At 42.3% G+C, this 21016-nt stretch overlaps 1 protein-coding gene across 7 annotated transcripts in view; it reads left to right on the forward strand.

Annotated features, from left to right (window-relative positions):
• Positions 1 to 21016, forward strand: part of LOC109909321 (voltage-dependent L-type calcium channel subunit beta-2) — a 135851-nt gene that overhangs the window by 52617 nt on the left and 62218 nt on the right. The window contains exon 1 of one of the 7 annotated variants that reach the window (XM_031796239.1): positions 18394 to 18675. The exons of the other annotated variants lie outside the window; for them this stretch is intronic. Coding sequence (XP_031652099.1) covers positions 18643 to 18675 — 33 coding nt within the window. The 5' untranslated portion in view covers positions 18394 to 18642. Of the gene's footprint in view, positions 1 to 18393; positions 18676 to 21016 lie in introns of those variants that run through there. 7 annotated transcript variants of the gene reach the window in all.

A 21016-nucleotide genomic window follows, 5' to 3' on the forward strand; every position in this document is an offset into this window, starting at 1 on the left:
TGACAGCTCCTTGCAGACTGACAGCTCCCTGCAGACTGGCAGCTCCTTGCAGACTGACAGCTCTGGCTGCTTCATGCAGACTGACGGCTCTGACTGCTCCATGCAGACTGACAGCTCCTTGCAGACTGACAGCTCCCTGCAGACTGGCAGCTCCTTGCAGACTGACAGCTCCTTGCAGACTGGCAGCTCTTTGCAGACTGGCATCTCTGGCTGCTTCATGCAGACTGACAGCTCTGACTGCTCCATGCAGGCTGACAGCACCCTGCAGACTGGCAACTCAGGCTGCTCCGAACAGGCAGGAGGCTCCGGCAGCGCTGTAGAGGAGTAAGGATCTGATACCGCTGAACAGGCGGGAGACTCCGACAGCGCAGGAGGGAAGGAAGGCTCTGATAGCGCTGAACAGACAGGAGACTCCGGTAGCGCAGGAGAGAAGAAAGGCTCCGACAGCGCAGGAGAGGAGAAAGGCTCCGACAGCGCTGGAGAAGCGGGAGACTCCGACAGCGCAGGAGAGGCGAGGCGCACTGTAGGCCTGATGCGTGGTGCTGGCACTGGTGATACTGGAGTGAGGACACGCACAGGAAGCCTGGTGCGGGGAGCTGCCACCGGAGGACTGGAGTGTGGAAGTGGCACAGGATGTGCAAGGCTAGGGATGTGCACAGGAGGCCTGGTGCGTGAGGCTGGCACCAACTTCACCAGCCGACTAACACGCACCTCAGGACGAGTATGGAGCGCTAACTCAGGTGCCATCAAATCCCCGACACGATCCGTCGGACGAATATGGTATCTATAGCACCAAGCTAGCAACTCCCTCATTACTCTCCACTCCACTTTCCCCATTAACTCCTTCACAGTCTCTGCTTCGCTCACCTCTAACACCGGCTCTGGTTCTGGTCTCCTCCTTAGCTCCTCACGATAAACAAGGAGAGTTGGCTCAGGTCCATCTCGCCACTCTCCCTCTGAGCCCCCCCCCCAATACATTTTTGGGGGTGACTCTCGGGTTTCGCTCTGCGCCGCCGTGTCTGTTTCTCCAACTCCATTCGCCTATAGCCTTCTTCGCACTGCTCTAGCGAATCCCAGGCGGGCTCAGGCACTCTCTCTGGGTCGGCCGCCCACCTGTCTATTTCATCCCACGTCGTATACTCCATGCTACATTCCTCCTTTCGCTTTTCCTGCTGTCGCTGCCTGTTACCACGCCGCTCGGTCCGTGTGTGGTGGGTGATTCTGTAACGGCGTTCTTCGTTTGTAGAAAGAGAGTCGGACCGAAATGCAGCGTGGTGGTTACTCATGACTTTAATGGAAAAGTGACACATGAAATAACTATACAAAAATACAAAAACAACAAACGGAACATGAAACCTAATTACAGCCTATCTTGTGAAACTACACAGAGACAGGAACAATCACCCACGAAATACAAAGTGAAACTCAGGCTACCTAAATACGGTTCCCAATCAGAGACCACGAGAATCACCTGACTCTGATTGAGAACTGCCTCAGGCAGCCAAGCCTATGCTAGACACACCCCTAATCAGCCACAATCCCAATGCCTACAAAAACCCAATACGACAACACAATAACCCATGTCACACCCTGGCCTGAACCAATAATTAAAGAAAACACAAAATACTAAGACCAAGGCGTGACACTGGCGCGCTTCAGTCAATAATCCAATCAGTTTCCCACCGTCAAAATGCATACAAAATGAATCCCAAACGTTACCAATAAACTTATCCAAACAAGTCAATCAACATTTATAATCAATCCTTAGGTACCCTAATACGCAAATAAATAATACAATTTAAGACGGAGAATCGTTATTGTCTTTACCGCAGATAAACAAAAGGAACACGCTCTCTCAGCCATGCGCTTGAAAACACTACAGCCAAATAGGGAGCCACTGAAGATTGTTGACATCTAGTGGAAGCCCTAGGAACTGCAATCAGGGGACGATTTCACCCTATTATAAAAGTGCCAGGCATTGAAATCAGTGGTAAAATTGTAAAACTGCCTTAATTTTGACAGACCCCAGGAAGAGTAGCTGCTGCCTTGGCAGATAAGTATTCACTAAAGATTTAAAGGTTATGAACGAGTCTTCGTCTCTCACATGGATCGACAGACCATTCCATAAAACTGTAGTTCTATAGGAGAAGGCTCTGCTTCCAGCTGTTTGCTTAGAAATTGTAGGAACAATAAGGAGGGCCGTGTGGCCGTAGTGTACGTGTAGGTATGTATGGCAGCACCAAATAGGAGAGATTTGTAGGTTAACAGTAAAACCTTGAAATCAGCCCTAGCCTTAACAGGAAACTAGCGCTGGAGTTAAATGATCCAATTTTGGGGTTCTAGTCAAGATTATAGCAGCCGTATTTAGCACTAGTTGAAGTTTATTCAGTGCCTTATCCAGGTAGTTGAAGAGTAGAAGCATTGCAGTAGTCTAATATTGACATGACAAAAGCATGGATTTGATTTTCTGCGTAATTTTTGGACCAAAATTGTCACATTTTTTGAATAAGAAGGGATCATGATCCAGAGTAAGCCTGAGGCGTTCACAGTTTTATTTGAGACGACTGTACAACCATAGAGATTCATTGTCAGATCAGACAGCAGATCTCTTTGTTTCTTGGGACCTAGAACTAGCATCTCTGGTTTCTCCGAGTTTAAAAGTAAAATATTTGCCAATGGCCACTTTCTTATTTCTGAAACACAGGCTGCCAGGGTAGCAATTTTGGGGCTTCACCATGTTTCATTGAAATGGAAAGCTGTGTGTCGTCTGCATAGCAGTGAAAGTTGAAATTGTGTTTCCAAATGGCATCACCAAGAGGTAGCATATATAGTGAAAACAATAGTGGTCCTACAACAGAACATTTGAGGAACACCAAAACTTACCATTGATTTGTCAGAGGACAAACCATCCACAGAGACTAACTGATATCTTTCCGACAGATAAAATATAAACCAGGCAAGAACTTCTCCGCGTTCCAATCTCTCCAAAATAATGCATTTTTTATTTAACTAGGCAAGTCAGTTAAGAACAACTTCTAATTTACAATGACGGCTTAGGAACAGTGGTTTAACTTCCTTGTTCAGGGGCAGAACAACAGAGGTTTACCTAGTCACCTCTGGGATTTGATCTAGCAACCTTTCGGTTACTGGCCCAACACTCTAACCGCTAGGCTATCTGCCGCCCAATGTAGTGATCGATGGTGTCGAAAGTGGCACTAAGGTAAAGGAGCACAGGGAGGTAATTTACCACCTTCATGAGTGCGGCCTCAGGACTATGATGGGGTCTAAAAGCAGACTAGAGTTTTTCGTATACATTATTTGTCTTCAGGAAGGCAGTGAGTTGCTGAGAAACAGCTTTTCCCCAAAAATATTTGAGGAATAAGAGATTCGATATAGGCCGATTTAGTTTTTTTGATTTTCCTTGTCAAGTTTCGGCTTCTTCAGGAGAGACTTTATTACTGCTACTTTTAGTGAGTTTGATGTACTTCCAGAGGATGTGGAGCCCTTTATTATGTTCCACATAGGAGGGCCAAGCACAGGAAGTAGCTCTTTCAGTAGTTTAGTTGGAATAGGGTCCAGTAGACAGCTGGAGGGTTTAGAGGCCATGACTATTTTCGTGAAAGTGTCAAGAGATATATCCGAAAAATAATAAGACGTTGGTAAACTTATTAAATACAGAGTTTGATTAAACGTTATTAAAAGTAAAAAGCTAAACGTTTGGCAGGTAGCCAAGTAGCAACAAACAGCACACCATCACGGAGACAACACAGCAGTGTGATGGGAAGTGACGACAGAGTTGTTTGTTGATTCCCAATTAATCTATTAATTGATTCCAAAATGTTAAATAGACCTCAGGAGGAATACTGTCCCATCCAGGTGATTTGCGTTTATTCATGCTATCAAATGCCCTTTTGAGTTAATTGAGAGATATTTGGGCTACCAATGAGGTGGCTTCTTCTGTTAAGAGAGGAGGAGTTCTTAATTATTTTAGAAAGAGATGTACAGTTCTTTATAGACTGGGGAGAATCTTTGAGTTTTGGGTTCTGATAGTAATTCCCCTTTTTCAGATAGTAATTCCAGATTACTGGTAATTTCAGATTCACATAATGAAAACAGGTTTTTAGAAATGTTTGCATTTCTTATTTACAAAAGTATTCAGACCATTGATCATCCTTGAGATGTTTCTACAACTTGACTGGAGTCCACCTGTGGTAAATGTAATTTATTAGACATGATTTGGAAAGGCACATACCTGTCTATATAAGGTCCCACAGTTGACAGTACATGTCATAGCAAAAACCAAGCCATGAGGTTGAAGTAATTGTCCACAGAGCTCCGAGACTGGATTGTGTTGAGGCACAGATCTGGGAAAGGGTAACAAAACATGTCTGCAGTATGGAAGGTCCCCAAGGACGCAGTGGCCTCCATCATTCCTAAATGGAAGTAGTTGGGAACCACCAAGACTCTTCCTAGAGTTGGCCGCACTGTCAAACTGAGCAATCGGGGGAGAAGGGCCTTGGTCAGGGAGGTGACTCTGACGGAGCTCCAGAGTTCTTCTGTGGAGATGGGAGAAACTTCCAGAAGGACAACCATCTCTGCAGCACTCCACCAATAGGCCCTTTATGGTAAAGTGGCCAGACGGAGGCCAGTCCTCAGTAAAAGGAACATGACAGCCCGCTTGGAGTTTGGCAAAAGGCACCTAAAGGATTCTCAGACCATGAGAAACAAGATTCTCTGGTCTGATGAAACCAATATTGGACTGAATGCAAAGCGTCACGTCTGGAGGCAACCTGGCACCATCCCTACAGTGAAGCATGTTGGTGGCAGCATCATGCTGTGGGGATGTTTTTCAGCGCAGGGACTGGGAGACTAAGTCAGGATAGAAGCAAAGATGAACAGAGGAAAGTACAGAGAGATCTTTGGTGAAAACCTGCTCCAGAGCGCTCAGGACCTCAGACTGGGGCAATGGTTCACCTTCCAACAGGACAACGACCCTAAGCACACAGCCAAGACAATGCAGGAGTGGCTTCGGGGCAAGTCTCTGAATGTCCTTGAGTGGTCCAGCCAGAGCCCGGCAGCGACGCACTCCATCTGACCTGACAGCGCTTGAGAGAATCTGCAGAGAAGAATGGGTGAAACTCCCCAAATACAGGTGTACCAAGCTTCTAGTGTCATACCCAAGAAGACTCGAGCCTGAAATCGCTGCAAAGGTGTCTACTAAAGGGTCTGAATACTTGTGTGATGTATCAGTTTAAAAAATATTATATGTTTGCAACATTTTCTAAAAACCTGTTTTTGCTTTGTCATTATGGGGTATTGTGTGTAGATTGATGAGGGATATAAGAATTTAATCAATTTTAGAACAAGGCTGTAACTTAACAAAAAGTGAAAAAAGTCAAGGGTCTGAATATTTGTATATGCTGGACAGCCTTGGTTGAGTGACTAAACAAATTATAAAATGTCAAATTAAAAAAGAGATGCTTGATGCTCAGACAATTTGTCTATTGTATCCTCGTAACTGACTTCTTCAGCTAATCTTTTTTCAAAGAACACAATTAATTGTGAGTGTGTTAGTGATGCGTGTATTTACTCATTAACCGGGTCCCTGCGGTTATATCTGGTGGACGGTTTTAGGGTCATTAAATATTGTGTGGCTGAAGGGACGGGTCGGTGGCGAGCGGGTTGAATAAAGAGAAACAATACCTTAATAAATCCATGAATGTATCATTATTGTGCAATTTATATAGGCTACATTGAGGCTTTCTTCCATTATTTTAGGCTATCTTGTATTACTGCATAAGCCTAAACTTTAGGGCTTAACTGTACACGCGCCAAATTGCCTAGCAAGCCAATTGCCAAATAATGCTTTTGGAAAGGGGCAGAACAAGTTAACGTCAATCCACCGAGGCAAAAATGACATTGTCAAAGTTTAATTCAATAAGACAAAAGCTGCGAAAGGAGAGTTGAAAGTAAAGAGAAGGGAAGGCCAGAAAAGTAATGTTTAGAAAAGATTTGGTGAAGTGTTAAAAGAGGATGATATAGCAGTGCCGGCTATGTTATGTGTGATGATTGTGTGAGGCTCTATACAATTACGAATGTCACAAGACGGGACTTCAAATAGGCCTATGGCATGTCAAGGGAACTGTAGCCTTCTGTTTAGATTGGTTAAATGGAAACTGAAATCTGGACATTGACTCGGCAGAATAAATTACCTACTGTTTTTTGCCAAACACTAATAATACAAGTCCCGTGCCAATCAACATCAACATGTTTGAAAGGTGTTGTTCGCGGTTTGAGCAAGAAAACAATTAATTATTCGATAAATTAAACAAATGGCTGTGCATAACCTATATATGAAGGGCCTACATGTATCCACAGTGAATGCTTGTGTTTATACATTTTGTGCGAATGAATTGAACATCGCCAAATGCATCATTATCATCTGGAATAAAGGACCTTCTGAAGTAATAAATACATAACCTACGTTCTCTAGTAGTACTAGTCTGGTGCGAATAGGTCTATGTAGCCTTAATAAAAACTCATGCAGAATTAAGCTTTTCTTGCAGTAAAATGATACACGAAAAAATGTAGGCACAATTTGGATTTGGGAACAGGAGTGGAGAAATATGATATCTTTCTTTCTGCATCTTGAGAGAATGCAATGCTCAGGTAGATACCATCTATAGAGGTGCTGTCTTCATCATAAAAGCATCACTAAACCTGACAGTATTTCAACCATAAAAAATATGCATCGAAGCTGAACTCAAATCTTATCAGACACATGTTGGGTCGTTTTCACAGATTTATATTTCCTTACAACTGGTCAAATCAACTAGAAAATCATTTTTGATTCAAAAAAAAAAAAAAAAACTTTATTGTTTTTTCTCCAATGTCCCTAAATGTCTTTGGTCCATGAAAGATGACAGATAAAACTTCACCGATGTCAACTAGATTGAAGCATTCATTTGATCGATCTATTACATGATTCTGTTGAGCAAGGTTTTGGTTTTCTAGCACAACATACTGTATAATGACAAAAGAGAAGCTACATGTATCAAATGATTGAAAAGTTGACTAACAAATAGCTTTCCAAAATGTTGTAAATTATAAGCAGAAGAAACATATCTAAATCAGGCAACAACAAAAAATCCTGCACCCCCTGTCAAAAAAAAATCATTATGCAGTTATTGACTGTGTCCTATCTCACATTTTCTATATTTGCTCGTTAAGGTTGGGAGTAGCCTCAGATTTTCATTTTATCACATATAGTCGGGCGGTTGCAGATGGGTTATTAGCAATTGCGGGCAGGTGCGGTTGAACAAACAGCTGACCCGCTCACCACTGGTGTGTGTGTGTGTGTGCTTACATTTTTGAGTGAGAGTGTGTGTGTTTCACTTCATAGCAGCATAAGAGAGACAGTCCTCCCACTCATCCAGTTAATTAATGATGGCAGTGCCATGGCAACCTGCCCTCAAACTACAAGGAGTATAGGAGTGTGTCTGTCTTTCTGTCTGATGGTAGCATCTGTGTGTGTGTGTGTGTGTGTGTGTGTGTGTGTGTGTGTGTGTGTGTGTGTGTGTGTGTGTGTGTGTGTGTGTGTGTGTGTGTGTGTGTGTGTGTGTGTGTGTGTGTGTTTGTTTGTTTGCTTGCCTGCCCATGCCTGATTATATCGGGACAGCAGTCCCAACTAATTTACTGGCTGAAGAGTTTTTCCTACGAGTCCATGTGGGACAGCCGATGTGTTGATGTGTTCAGTAAGCGTAAAGTGACTCTGTGTTCAGTTCAGCACAGAGTCACTGCCACACTGGTGCAGTGATCTGCATAGCAGTCTATCGACTGGGCTAGTCTGTGCTTGTGCTTAGGCAGTGTAAGTAGCCTAGTCTCTAGTCATTTAAGCATTGGGGAACTCTCCTATCCGTGCTCATGATTCTGATTTCCCTTGGGATGCTGGACAAGCCTCCAGTAGAACCAAAGCCTTCAAGAACCAAACACCTGGTTGTCAGGGTAAGCTTTGCTTTCTGATTGTTGGAGATTTCTGAGACCTCATAATGGACCTAGGTATGGACCTCTGGTTAGGGTCTATTCCATATTTAAATTCAGTCAATTGCGAATGTAAACTTAAATACCAATTTCATTGAATTGTATTGAGGATAATTGGAATTGGACCCAACCCAGTTTATGTATAGACGAGACATTCACTAGAATAATACATGTGGTTTACACAGTCTGCCAGGCGTGTTGAGTTCAAATGTTCTTGCAGGAGGAGTGATCTCCGTGTTTCTCTTCCTCTCCTCCCCTTCATTGTGTTTGTTCGAGAGGTAACACAGATCTTTTTCGGGAAGGCCTAATAAAGGGAATAGATTTGATTTGACAGCCCTTGCTGAATGCACAGTGCATCAATACACAAAAGTGATTTGGAAAATGTTACGTGTAATGTAAATGTAATTTGACATTTTATACTTTTCCCCGCTCTATTTGGTAAGAATGGACAGATGATGAGCTTTGGCATGCTACATGTGATATTTGTTACCAAGTTGAGTGTGATGAATGTATTTTGTCCCCCCACACCAAACACGATCACGACACACAGGTTAAAAGGACTTGCAGCGCGATCTGCATCAGAAATAGAACTGATTTCTATTTTAGCCCTTGGCAATGCAGACGCTCGTTGGCGCGCGCGAGCACTGTGGGTGCAATAATTGAATAACATAGATTTCTAAATTTATTTTGCAACTCTCGCGCACGCGACGCGAGCTGTGTAGTCAGCCTGTAAGTCCATATTATGGCAAGAACAGCTCAAATAAGCAAAGAGAAATGACAGTCCATCGTTACTTTAAGACATGAAGGTCAGTCAATATGGAACATTTCAAGAACTTTTAACGTTTCTTCAAGATCAGTCGCAAAAACCTTCAAGCACTATGATGAAACTAGCTCTCATGATGACCGCCACAGGAAAGGAAGACCCAGAGTTACCTCTGCTGCAGAGGATAAGTTCACTAGAGTTAACTGCACCTCAGATTGTAGCCCAAATAAATGCTTTGCAGAGTTTAAGTAACAGACACATCTCAACATCAACTGTTCAGAGGAGACTGCGTGAATCAGGCCTTCATGGTCAAATTGTTGCAAAGAAACCACTACTGAAGGACTCCAATAAGAATAAGAGACTTGCTTGGGCCAAGAAACATGAGCAATGGCCATTAAACCTGTGGGAATCTGTCCGTTGGTCTGATGAAACCAAATTTGAGATTTTTGGTTCCAACCAGTAGGTGAACGGATGATCTCCGCATGTGTGGTTCCCACCATAATGCATGGAGGAGGAGGTGTATTGGTGAGGGGATGCTTTTCTGGTGACACTGTCCGTTATTTATTTAGAATTCAAGGCACACTTAACCAGCATGGCTACCAGAGCATTCTGCAGCAATACGCCATTCCATATTGATTTGCGCTTAGTGGGACTATCATTTGTTTTTCAAAAGGACAATGACCCAACACACCTCCAAGCTGTGTAAGGGCTATTTGACCAAGAAGGAAAGTGATGGAGTGCTGCATCAGATGACCTGGTCTCCACAATCACCCGATCTCAACCCAATTGAGATGGTTTGGGATGAGTTAGACCGCAGAGTGAAGGAAAAGCAGCCAACAAGTGCTCAGCATATGTGGTGGGAACTCCTTCAAGACTGTTGGAAAAGCATTCCAGGTGAAGCTGGTTGAGAGAATGCAAAGAGTGTGGAAAGCTGTCATCAAGGAAAAGGGTGGCTGATTTGAAGAATCTAAAATATATTTGATTTGTTTAAAACATTTTTGGTTACCACATGATGCGATATGTGTTTTTTCATAGTTTTGATGTCTTCATTTTATTCGACAATGTAGAAAATAGTAAAAATAAAGAAAACTCTTGAATGAGTAGGCGTGTCCAAACTTTTGACTGGTACTGTGTGTGACTCATTTCATGAATCTAGGTGTATGTCGCGTGTCACTACTTCACAGGAGAGCCATTTGAATGTACTTTTTCTTTCATCAAAATGTCTTTTTTTTTGTCCAGAAATGCCTTCTGGAACATGTGAATGTTCATGTGCCTTAATAACAAACTTGTATGCCATCTGTTAATACGAATAAAATAGTTAAATTACAAGCTTCGTTGGTTTACTCACGGGAAAAGCTAGGAACCTGGTTGAGATAATGGATGGGCTAGACATGCCGAGTTTGGATTGGTCTGCCATGTAGCACGCTTCTGTATATGACATGAGCTGGTCAGTATATGTTCATGACGTCATTGCGGCAACTGTCAATATTATTTGTGATCATTGTTAAGTGGTCCCTTCAGCGTACCATCGCAAGTATATTTTTCAGATCAAATTAATAATCTAATTAAATCTAAATCTAAATCTAATGAAATTGTATTTGTCACATGTGCCAAACACAACAGGTGTAGACCTTACAGTGAAATGCTTACTTACAAGCCCTTAACCAACAGCATTGTTGTTAATGTTTTGTACAGATGGGAAATAAAGGTCTTCACAACTTTATTCCTCAATTTCACCTTTTATTGTAGAAGATAAATATGAACTTCATCGTCCAAGCATCACACGGAACACATCCACAGTCAAATCCATTCCATAAACCAGTCTAAATTACAGGTTGCGCTGACAGAAAAACTAAACCTAAGTTAGCGACCTGACACCTAAACTTCTTTACAATGTACCACATCTCTGGTGAGCACAAAGGAGAAATTAATATATTTTAGAAAAGAGATAGATGTCAGTTAACAGCAGCTAAATGTGTTATGATGGCAGCCATGCTTGTTTATGTTTGATAAGTGAAAACTCCTTAACCTGTAGTGACACCCCATCCCGTGAACGGGACCGTTGTCATCATCTGACACTAATTAGCATAATGCAATCTTCCTAGAAAATATTCCTATTCATGAAAATCACAAGCGAAATATATTGGAACACAGCTTAGTCTTTTGTTAATCACCCTGTCATCTCAGATTTTCAAAATATGCTTTACAGCCAATGCTAGACAAGCATTTGTGTAAGTTTATCATAGCCTAGCATAGCATTATGCCTTGCTAGCAGCAGGCAACTTTGTCACGGAAATCAGAAAAGCAATCAAATTAAATAATTTACCTTTGATGAACTTGGGATGTTTTCACTCACGAGACTCCCAGGGAGACAGCCAAAGTTCATTTTTTCCCAAAATATTATTTTTGTAGGTGAAATAGCTCCGTTTGTTCTTCACGTTTGGCTGAAAAATCGCCCGGAAATTGCGGTCACCACAACGCAGAAAAATATTCCAAATTAGCTCCATAATATTGACAGAAACATGGCAAACGTTGTTTAGAATCCATCCTCAAGGTGTTTTTCTAATATCTATTCGATAATATATCCGTCGGGACAATTCGTTTTTCACTAGGACCGATTGGAGTAATGACTACCTCTGTATTTAATGCGAGAATCTCTCTCAGAGCCACCATGTGACCACTTACGCAATGTGGCCGCCTACGGCTATTCTTCAACAGAAATGCGTAAAACTACGTCACAATGCTGTAGACACCTTGGGGAATACGTAGAAAGCGGAAGCTCGTTGATGGTACATTCACAGCTGAATAGGGAGTCATTGGAACGCAGCACTTTCAAAACCTGGGGCACTTCTGGATTGGATTTTTCTCAGGCTTTCGCCTGCAACATCAGTTCTGTTATACTCACAGACAATATCTTTACAGTTTTGGAAACGTTAGAGTGTTTTCTATCCAAAGCTGTCAATTATATGCATATTCTAGCATCTTTTCCTGACAAAATATCCTGTTTAAAACAGGAACGTTTTTTTTCCAAAAATGAAAATACTGCCCCCTAACACCAAGAGGTTTTAATCCCAGAATGCCACTCACTGTAAGACGCAATTGAACAAAGTCAAAGATTGCTACGCCATTTGCCTGAAGAATATGAACTTAGTTTGGCCACTTTTTAGCATATTACAAATCTTCGATGTACTTGTTACAGTGTATACCAGAACTGGAGCACAAATCACAAAGCAAATAAAATGTTATCACCTCACAGATCATCACCCCAAATACAAGCCCTACTGCCTATCCTAACCATAGCGTGAAAGCTAAACAGGGAGGAAACCATTTTAGGGGGGTTTATGGGAGGAAGTTCATTTCATTTGTGGGGGGTTTTCAAGTCCATGGGGGGTAGAAATGGGTGAAGGTATCGTGGGGGGAAATATTACTATGATGGGGGATTTATCAATAAATGGGGTGCAAATACAGGAGAAGTGTATAAGCTAAATATAACCCCTGGGAAGGGAGGGTCTGAGCTAGCAACCCTGCGATACCATAGTAACAATCTGATGCCGCATTCAAAACAACTTTGGAAAAATAGTTTTGAGAGGTCATCCAACTCGGAATTCCAACTCCGGAACTCGGGCCTCTTTCTAGAGCTCAGACTTTCCAACCTGAAGATCACTGTTGTCTTGAAAGCACCATAAATCAGTCGAGTGAACTATCGCTTCACCTCTTTTTTTGTAATAACATCCTTGGTCTGACAGACACTTACGTGACAACCAGATGGCATTGTATGAAGTCCACAAACATGGCGCCACTCATAGATGGCAAATAGCTTAGAATTTGCTCATCATAATCAGTACAACCTTTAAAAAAGTATCTTACACACATCACATGTGTCCATTACTATCTATGCAAGAATCTCCCTGCATGATTTGTCACCAGTACTTGAAAACGTGAATAAAACAGTAAATACTTTATGCTCCATACATGCATACGGTATGCTACAGTAGAAATGACAACATGAAATAGAGAAAATGAAGCTCTTACTTTGATAGGAAGTAGGTACACAGTTATTATTTGTTAGGAAAACAACAATGCCAGGGGGAAAATATCATGCAAGGCCTGTTCTGCCTAGAGATGCGCAATGTATTCATACTTGATCTGGGGAAACATTGGGGAAGTGCTTGGGCTCGTGTTAAAGATATACGTTTCTCCAGCTCAGTAAAGTCTCAAACATAAATTGTCCGTAACAGTGAAATGGGCTACTTCTTATATGAATTAATGAGGAGGCGGAACACACCTCAATTCAAACTTTTGTTAGAAAATAAACCGTGTTACTGTAGAATATAATTTGAAATTGACAAGTTTAAACATAGCCTATAGATAATTAGCAGGCAGCGTGCCTTGGTTTGATGGCAGCGCGGGTTAAAGATTTCAAAAAGGCTTTACGGCGAAAGCATAAAATGCGATTATCTGAGGACAGCACCCCATCAAACAAACACATGACAATCATATTTCAACCCACCAGGCGCGACACAAAACTCAGAAATAACGATATAATTCATGCCTTACCTTTGAAGATCTTCTTCTGTTGGCACTCCAAAATGTCCCATAAACATCACAAAAGGTCCTTTTGTTCGATAATGTCCTTTTTATATCCATAAAAACTCAGTTTATCTGGCGCGCATCAGTCAATAATCCACTCAGTTTCCCTCTATCAAAATGCATACAAAATGAATCCCAAATGTTACTAATAAACTTTTCCAAACAAGTCAAACAACATTTATAATCATTCCGTAGGTATCCTAATACGCAAATAAGCGATAAAATTTAAGACGGAGAATCATTATTGTCTTTACCGGAGATTAACAAAGAACGCGCCTTCCTCCACACGCTTGGAATCACTAAAGCCAAAATGGGAGCCACCTAGAAAAACTACAATTTATGGGTCATTTTTCTAAAAACCAGCCTGAAACTCTTTCTAAAGTCGATTGACATCTAGTGGAAGTCCTAGGAACTGCAATTTGGGAGGACTTGGGCTTATAATTAGAGTTCAAGCCATTGAAAATAGTGGTAAGCTGATTGGTTTGACTGACTGGTTTGTCCTCTGGGTTTCGCCTGACATTTCAGTTCTGTTGTACGCACAGACATAATTTTAACAGTTTTAGAAACTTGTGTTTCTATCTAAATCCACCAATTTTATGCATATCCTAGCTTCTGGGCCTGAGAAACAGGCAGTTTACTTTAGGCACGCTTTTCATCCATACGTGAAAATACTGCCCCCTATCCTAAAGAAGTTTTAAGCAAAGCTTGGATCCTTTATGTAAAAAAAAAAACTGTGTGTTGCGTGTAGAATATCCTAGCCTATTCATTGATGATAGGCCCTGCTTTACTGAAGTTGCAGACATTGCAAGCCAAGATATTGCGAGATACAGCATTCCATTGCAAGATACAGATAGGCATAGTGCACAGTTCTTACTATCTGCCTGGTGGCCAACCTGCCTGTACTGTGTCCCTCCCCTCTCTCTCCGTCCCTTGCTAGCTTTATTGCACAGAGTGTAATCTTGGAGCATTTAATTTGTATAATAAGAGTGTTGGCAAGATGAACCCACCTAGGAAGAAGTGCTAGAGATTAGCGCAAACTCTCCAATAATCTAATAGAGGCCTCTTCTAGCCCATTAGAATGACACTATCGGTATTGTTGACGTTGTAAAAAGCCCCACTCTCATTTACTGGGAGTGTACAGATTTACAATGGAAGAAAACAAATAGTTCATTATGATTTATTACATCATTGTGCAATTGGTCAATTAGAGCTCTTTGAACTTGTTTGGGTGGTTAAACAAGATAGATTTGATTTTGTATGTTCAGGGTCCGTATTCACAAATCGTCACAGAGTAGGAGTTCTGATCTAGGATCAGTTTAGCTTTTTAGATAATAATGAATACAATTACACGGACAGGGGTAGTTTATTTTTGGATGGAATGGCAGCCATGTAGAGGAATGCCACAGGGCACTGCCACCCGTCCACATCATTATTTTACCCAATGAGAGCAGCCGGAATCTGAGTGGGAATGTGTGTTTTCCACTTACCACACCTCCCAGTCAGTCACCTACTCTCTCAGGATCTGTCCCAAATGGTACCCTATTCCCTATACCCTAATGCCCTGGTCAAAAGTAATGAACTGTATAGGGAATAGGCTGCCATTTCGGACACAGCCTCGGTATTGATGCAGATGTAGGCTAACTGGGACCAGTCTCCATCTATTTTACATGTACTTTACAGGATCACGTTATGCCAGTTTGTTCATGAGAGTTCATATTTTGTAAATATTCACCATGAGCGGTGTGGGGCAACCCATACTATAATGTATGCACCCACCTGGATAAAAGTGTCAGCTTTTTTCTTTCATGAGCTGTTGTGGAGAGACCTCGCTGTATGCATGTAATGCTTGTTTACATCACTGCATCAGTATGTGTGTGAATCAATAAGCCAAAAAGGTAACTAGGTCATTTGTTACCCGACACTGGCAGAGCGAGTGGGCAATTGATCTATTCAAAGTTTGGCTCCACCCACACAAATTATTGATATATGTCACGCACGCACGAACACACACACACACAGCCCACTAGTTAGTCAATCGCAGAGAGCTCACCCACATCCTCCTAATAAAAACCCAATAATGACTCACATACATTTTTTTCTAATAATAAAAGAGAATGTACAGAATGATCAGAATTCTTTCTCCATCCCATGAAAGGCACTAAGGCAAATGTAATCCCAAATAAGATACATGTTACAGACTCTCAGATGTTTAGGGTAGGGAAATTCTTCCTAGAATCTTCCAACTGGGATTCTTCTGGAACACCTGGGAATTTGGGGTAAATTATCGGAGTGTTGTAACGCTACAGATGTTACATGAGATGAGTATGAGAATAAAGCAGTCATTCACTCCAACAACAGGAATTAGGTAGCCTAGTGGTCAGGGCGTTGGACTAGTAACCGGAAGGTTGCAAAATCGAATCATCCGAGCTGACATGTTAAAAATCTGTCGTTCTGCCCCTGAACAAGGCAGTTAACCCACTGTTCCTAGACCGTCATTGAAAATAAGAATTTGTTCTTAACTGACTTGCCTAGTTAAATAAAGGTAAAATAAATCAAATATGGCTAAGAGTGAGGACTCACCTCCCAGATCACACCTCCAATCTACTGTCTTCACACTATGTGTGAACAGACCTTTTACTACATCCCAAATGGCACCCTATTGTCTTTATAGTGAGTGTACTACTTTTACCAGAGCCCATAAGTAGTGCACTACATAGGGAATAGTGTGCCATTTTGGGGGACACACATCCTGGTCCACCTGAGGGCAGATGGAGCCTAATTAGCCATGGCCCTGCTCTCCTCTCCAGCAGCAGATTCACCCTCGCTCACCCCAGATTACTATTAGTTCTGCTTGTGGGCCTTTGACCATGAGATAACTAGGGCAATATGTTGAGGTATGGCACTGTTTTAAGATAGATGTTTTCGATACAGGGCCTAAGTCTGGGGAACAGTGTCTAGTCGATGTGAGCAGACCTTTGTGTTAGTGTGCACCAGCAATTGGAGACAATATCCAATATCTTAAATCGGGTATAACAGGAAGTGTTATGCCAGATATATAACCAGGTTTTAAGGTGTGTTCTGTAGAGTACCTCAGGGTTTTTCCTGGCTCAAAAAGGGGCTTAGGTGGTGGTCATGGATCACTGTCCTGACAAGGCAACAGTCTCTAACACTGATCCACGTGCCCAGCACCCACTCTGGATTAGAATCCTTGTAGAGGGGTTAAAGCAGACCAAACGGGGTCACATAATCTCGGAGGATTTACCCACCAAACACGTGGTTCTCTCCATGGCTTTCAAACATCTGGGCCATGCCAGGAGGCTGAGGAGGAGTGGTGTATCATGGGATTTGCTCATCTGGTGTCACACTTTTATAGATTTTCTTTTTTTTAGGTCTAGCTACACGGTCTGTAACCAGATTTGATCTGTGCATACATGTGAGAAGTAAGCATATGCGACCAGGTTTTGAATGTACATGTACCCAGGAGACAGCTACCTTACCGTAGGTCCAGGGCCAGCTCCTTCTTGACCTCTTGATCGGGCCAGTCCAAGCAGATTAATAGTTGTTCAGATGGTGACAAAACATAAATAGGAAAAATACCAAAGGAATGCCCAAACTATAGACTGAAAACTAACTAAAGGCTTCATGGCCACCAATGAAAATCATTAGCATGACAGATTTTCTCGCTGGGACACTGACTGCCAATCACCTAATTTGACTGTCAGCTATTGACTGAATACAATATTGTTTACTGACTACAATATCACCCACTCTTGTGATTCTTGCTAAATATTTCATAGGTATTTGTGTACTAGTATTGTAATGTTAGACATTTACTGCATCGCTGGAGCTAGAAACAAGTATTTCACTTATTTCAGGGGCTCCCGAGTTGCACAGCGTTCTAAGTCACTGCATCTCAGTGCTAGAGGCGTCACTACAGACCTTGGATCGATCCCAGGCTGTATCACAACCAGCCGTGACCAGGAGTCCTATAGGGCAGCGCACAATTGGCCCAGCATCGTCCGGGATAGAGGAGGGTTTGGCTGGGGTCATTGTAAAATAAGAATTTATGACTTGTTAAATCAAATGTAAAACATAATGTTTTCCTGCACCTGCTTTAATATCTGCAAATCTGTTTATAAAACAAATAAGCTTTAATTTGATAATTAAATATAAACTGAAATAGAACAATTATTAAATAGAACAATAGGATCTCTGCCTGGTTTAGGCTACATGTATGTTAGGAACATTTTGTACTCAATTGGTGGTTGTTAGAACTATGTTTTAACTATGTTTTAACTATGATGAAAGAAAGCAAGATAGGCTATATATTATAAAAATATTTCCTCAAATTCTTTGAGAACCATCACACATTTCATTATCTTGATGATTGAAACATGTTCAAAGTACATTCGCCCCTTTTTGTGTCTATTTCTAAATTGATCAAGCCTCTGGTAAATGGCATATTTTCAACATAGTAAAGATAATTATTTCCTGAAGTTTGGTTTCAGGAACATGTGTTGGGCCTCTACGTACATTAGGTTAAGTCTTTACCCTTCCTCTCCTAAAAGTGTAAGCCCCCCGCCCCCTGAACCCCTCCCACACACACACACACACACACACACACACACACACACACACACACACACACACACACACACACACACACACACACACACACACACACACACACACACACACACACACACACACACACACATTAAAAGCTATTGCAGCTGCTTTTGTTGCATTCTGGAATTTTCAGGCCTGCCTTGTTGGCCAGAGTTCTTACTTCCTAGCTGTGTGTGTGTGTGTGTGTGTGTGTGTGTGTGTGTGTGTGTGTGTGTGTGTGTGTGTGTGTGTGTGTGTGTGTGTGTGTGTGTGTGTGTGTGTGTGTGTGTGTGTGTGTGTGGGAGGGGTTCAGGGGGCGGGGGGCTTGTTTTCGGGGACTGGAGAACGGTCACAGAGCACCGAAGGAGTGTTCTCCCAGAAAGACAGGACAGGACTGGGTCATACAAGGGCTGAACTCCCAAATCTCTGTGGTTCACTTGACTGCAGTTTGAAAGAGGAAGAGCAAGAGGCCTCTCCTCTATGTAGTTTCAGTGGGTTTTACTGAAAGGAGACAAGGAGTAGTAAGTAAGAGTTTGTCTGTCTGTGCCGGTACTGGGAGGAGATGGGCAGCAGTTGATGAGTTTTTCTTCCCGAGCTGGGCAGAGGAGAGCAGAGAAACAGCAGAGCCGGTTAGGACAGATATGTATCTCTCTGGCAGTGAGGAGTCCGACGTGGTAAGTCCTTTAAAGTATTCCCAACACAGACACGTACTGCAAACATACTTAGCCTACATTTTCTTGAATCTGTATGCTGTACAGATTCAGCAATAATTATCTTGTTCTTTCTCACTCTCCTCTCTGAACAATGGAGGAGAGTTCTGGAATCTTGGAGAGTTTTGTTTTTAGACCAAATTCCAAAGGGCGTAATGTTAGGCTTCCGATTTTGTTTCCTTAGAACTTTTCCTGGAAGCCAGTTTGTTGCGTGAGAGTGTCGCGACTCTGGCTCTTATGTAGCGTGTGCAACGGAGGTCATTTTGCGGGTAGTGGATTGTTTGGGCATCTTGTCTGGATTTGCATCTCAACGTTGCTAGCCAAAGGTGGAAAGCCGCGTCAGTTTATTAATGGCTGGTGTGAAGTTAGGAAAATAAACACCAGGGACATGCCTGGTCCTCCGGTTACAGAGACTGTTTAGTTAGTGAACGTAAAGCCTTTCAAAAAGCCCCCTTTCTTTAACCGTGGCTGTTCAGAACTCCTTGTATTTTGTTTCTCTGCCTCTGCTTCCTAGCGGTACAGTTTGTTCATCCAAGTCCCTTAACTCTTTCCACATTTTGTTACATTACATCCTTATTCTAAAACTGATTAAATAGTTTGTTTTCGTCATCAGTCTACACACAATACCCCATAATATCAAAGCAAAAAAATGGTTTTTAGAAATGTTTGCAAAATGTATTAAAAATAAAAACGGAAATATCACATTTACATATGTATTCAGACCCTTTACTCAGTAATTTGTTGAAGCACCTTTGGCAGCGATTACAGAGTCTTCTTCGGTATGATGCTACAAACTTGGCAAACCTGTATTTGGGGAGTTTCTCCCATTGTTCTCTGCAGATCCTCTCAAGCTCTGTCAGGTTGGATGAGGAGCATCACTGCACAGCTAATTTCAGGTCTCTCCAGAGATGTTCGATCAGGTTCAAGTCTGGGCTCTGGCTGGGCCCCTCAAGGACATTCAGAGACTTGTCCCAAAGCCACTCCTACGTTGTCTTGGCTGTATGCTTATGGTCGTTGTCCTGTTGGAAGGTGAACCTTTGTCCCAGTCTGAGGTCCTGACCGCTCTGGAGTAGGTTTTCATCAAGAATTTCTCTGTACTTTGCTCCGTTCATATTTCCTTCGATCCTAACTAGTCTCCTAGTCCCCGCCGCTGAAAAACATGCTCAGTTTTCCCAGGCGGCCAACTCTAGGAAGAGTCTTGTTGGTTCCAAACTTCTTCCATTCAAGAATCATGTAGGCCACTGTGTTCTTGGGGACATTCAATGCAGCAGAAATGTATTAGTACCCTTCCCCAGATCTGTGCCTCGAAACAATCCCGTGCGTGTGTGTGTGCATGTTTGTGTGTTTTAGGAATGTCTGTACATGCGTGTGCATTGTGTATATATTAAATGGTGTTTGATGTGACTGAGTATACAGTGCTGAAAGCTGGCAGAACCCTGTGTGTTGATGACAGTCAGAAATAGACACCAAGTCAAATTTGATTTGTCACATGTGCCGAATACAACAAGAGTAGACCTTACCGTGAAATGCTTTCTTACGCGCCCTTAACCAATGTGTTTGAAAAATGTGTTTAATAAACTGAAGGATAAATAGTAACGCAGTAAAACAACAATAATGAGGCTATGTACAGGGGGTACCCGTTTCGAGTCAATGTGTAGGGGTACGGGTTAGTCGAGGTAATTGAGGTAATATGTACATGTAGCTAGGGGTATAGTGACTATGCAGAGGTAATAAACAGAGAGTAGCCGCAACGTATGTGAAGAGTGTGAAGGAATGTGAATGTGAATGTGTGTGTGTGTGTGGGGTCATGTCACATACACACACTGCCATCATGCGTTATCCTCTAATAACCCATCTTACTACAAAGAGTAGCCTCACATAAGATATTATGCATCCCAAATGTCTGCCTATTCCCTATTTAGTGCACTACATTTTACCAGAGCCCTATGGGCTCACTATATAGGGAATAAGGTGCCATTTGGGATGCTGTCATCAACTTCTGCACTCCTAATTAACTCTGTCCATGTGAAAGGTTGGCGTTATAAAGGGCATTACTGACACTGGATCATCACTTAAAATCTATTACCTTTCTGTGCTACTTTGTTTTGTGTCTGTGTCTGTGCCTCTGTCTCTGTCTGTCCTTATGAGTCTGGGAGTCTGTGTCTGTGGCAGATGCTGTTGTCTATCTTCCTGCTCCCTAGTTGACTCTTTGGGGCGTAAGAGAGAGCTGGAGACAGACAGGGGAGTACCTGAACAGCTGTCTCTTCCCAATCTGCTGCTGTTTGCTGTTCCACTCAAACTGGCC

This window comes from Oncorhynchus kisutch, linkage group LG18, assembly GCF_002021735.2.
Source record: "Oncorhynchus kisutch isolate 150728-3 linkage group LG18, Okis_V2, whole genome shotgun sequence".
NCBI classification, from domain to species: domain Eukaryota; kingdom Metazoa; phylum Chordata; class Actinopteri; order Salmoniformes; family Salmonidae; genus Oncorhynchus; species Oncorhynchus kisutch.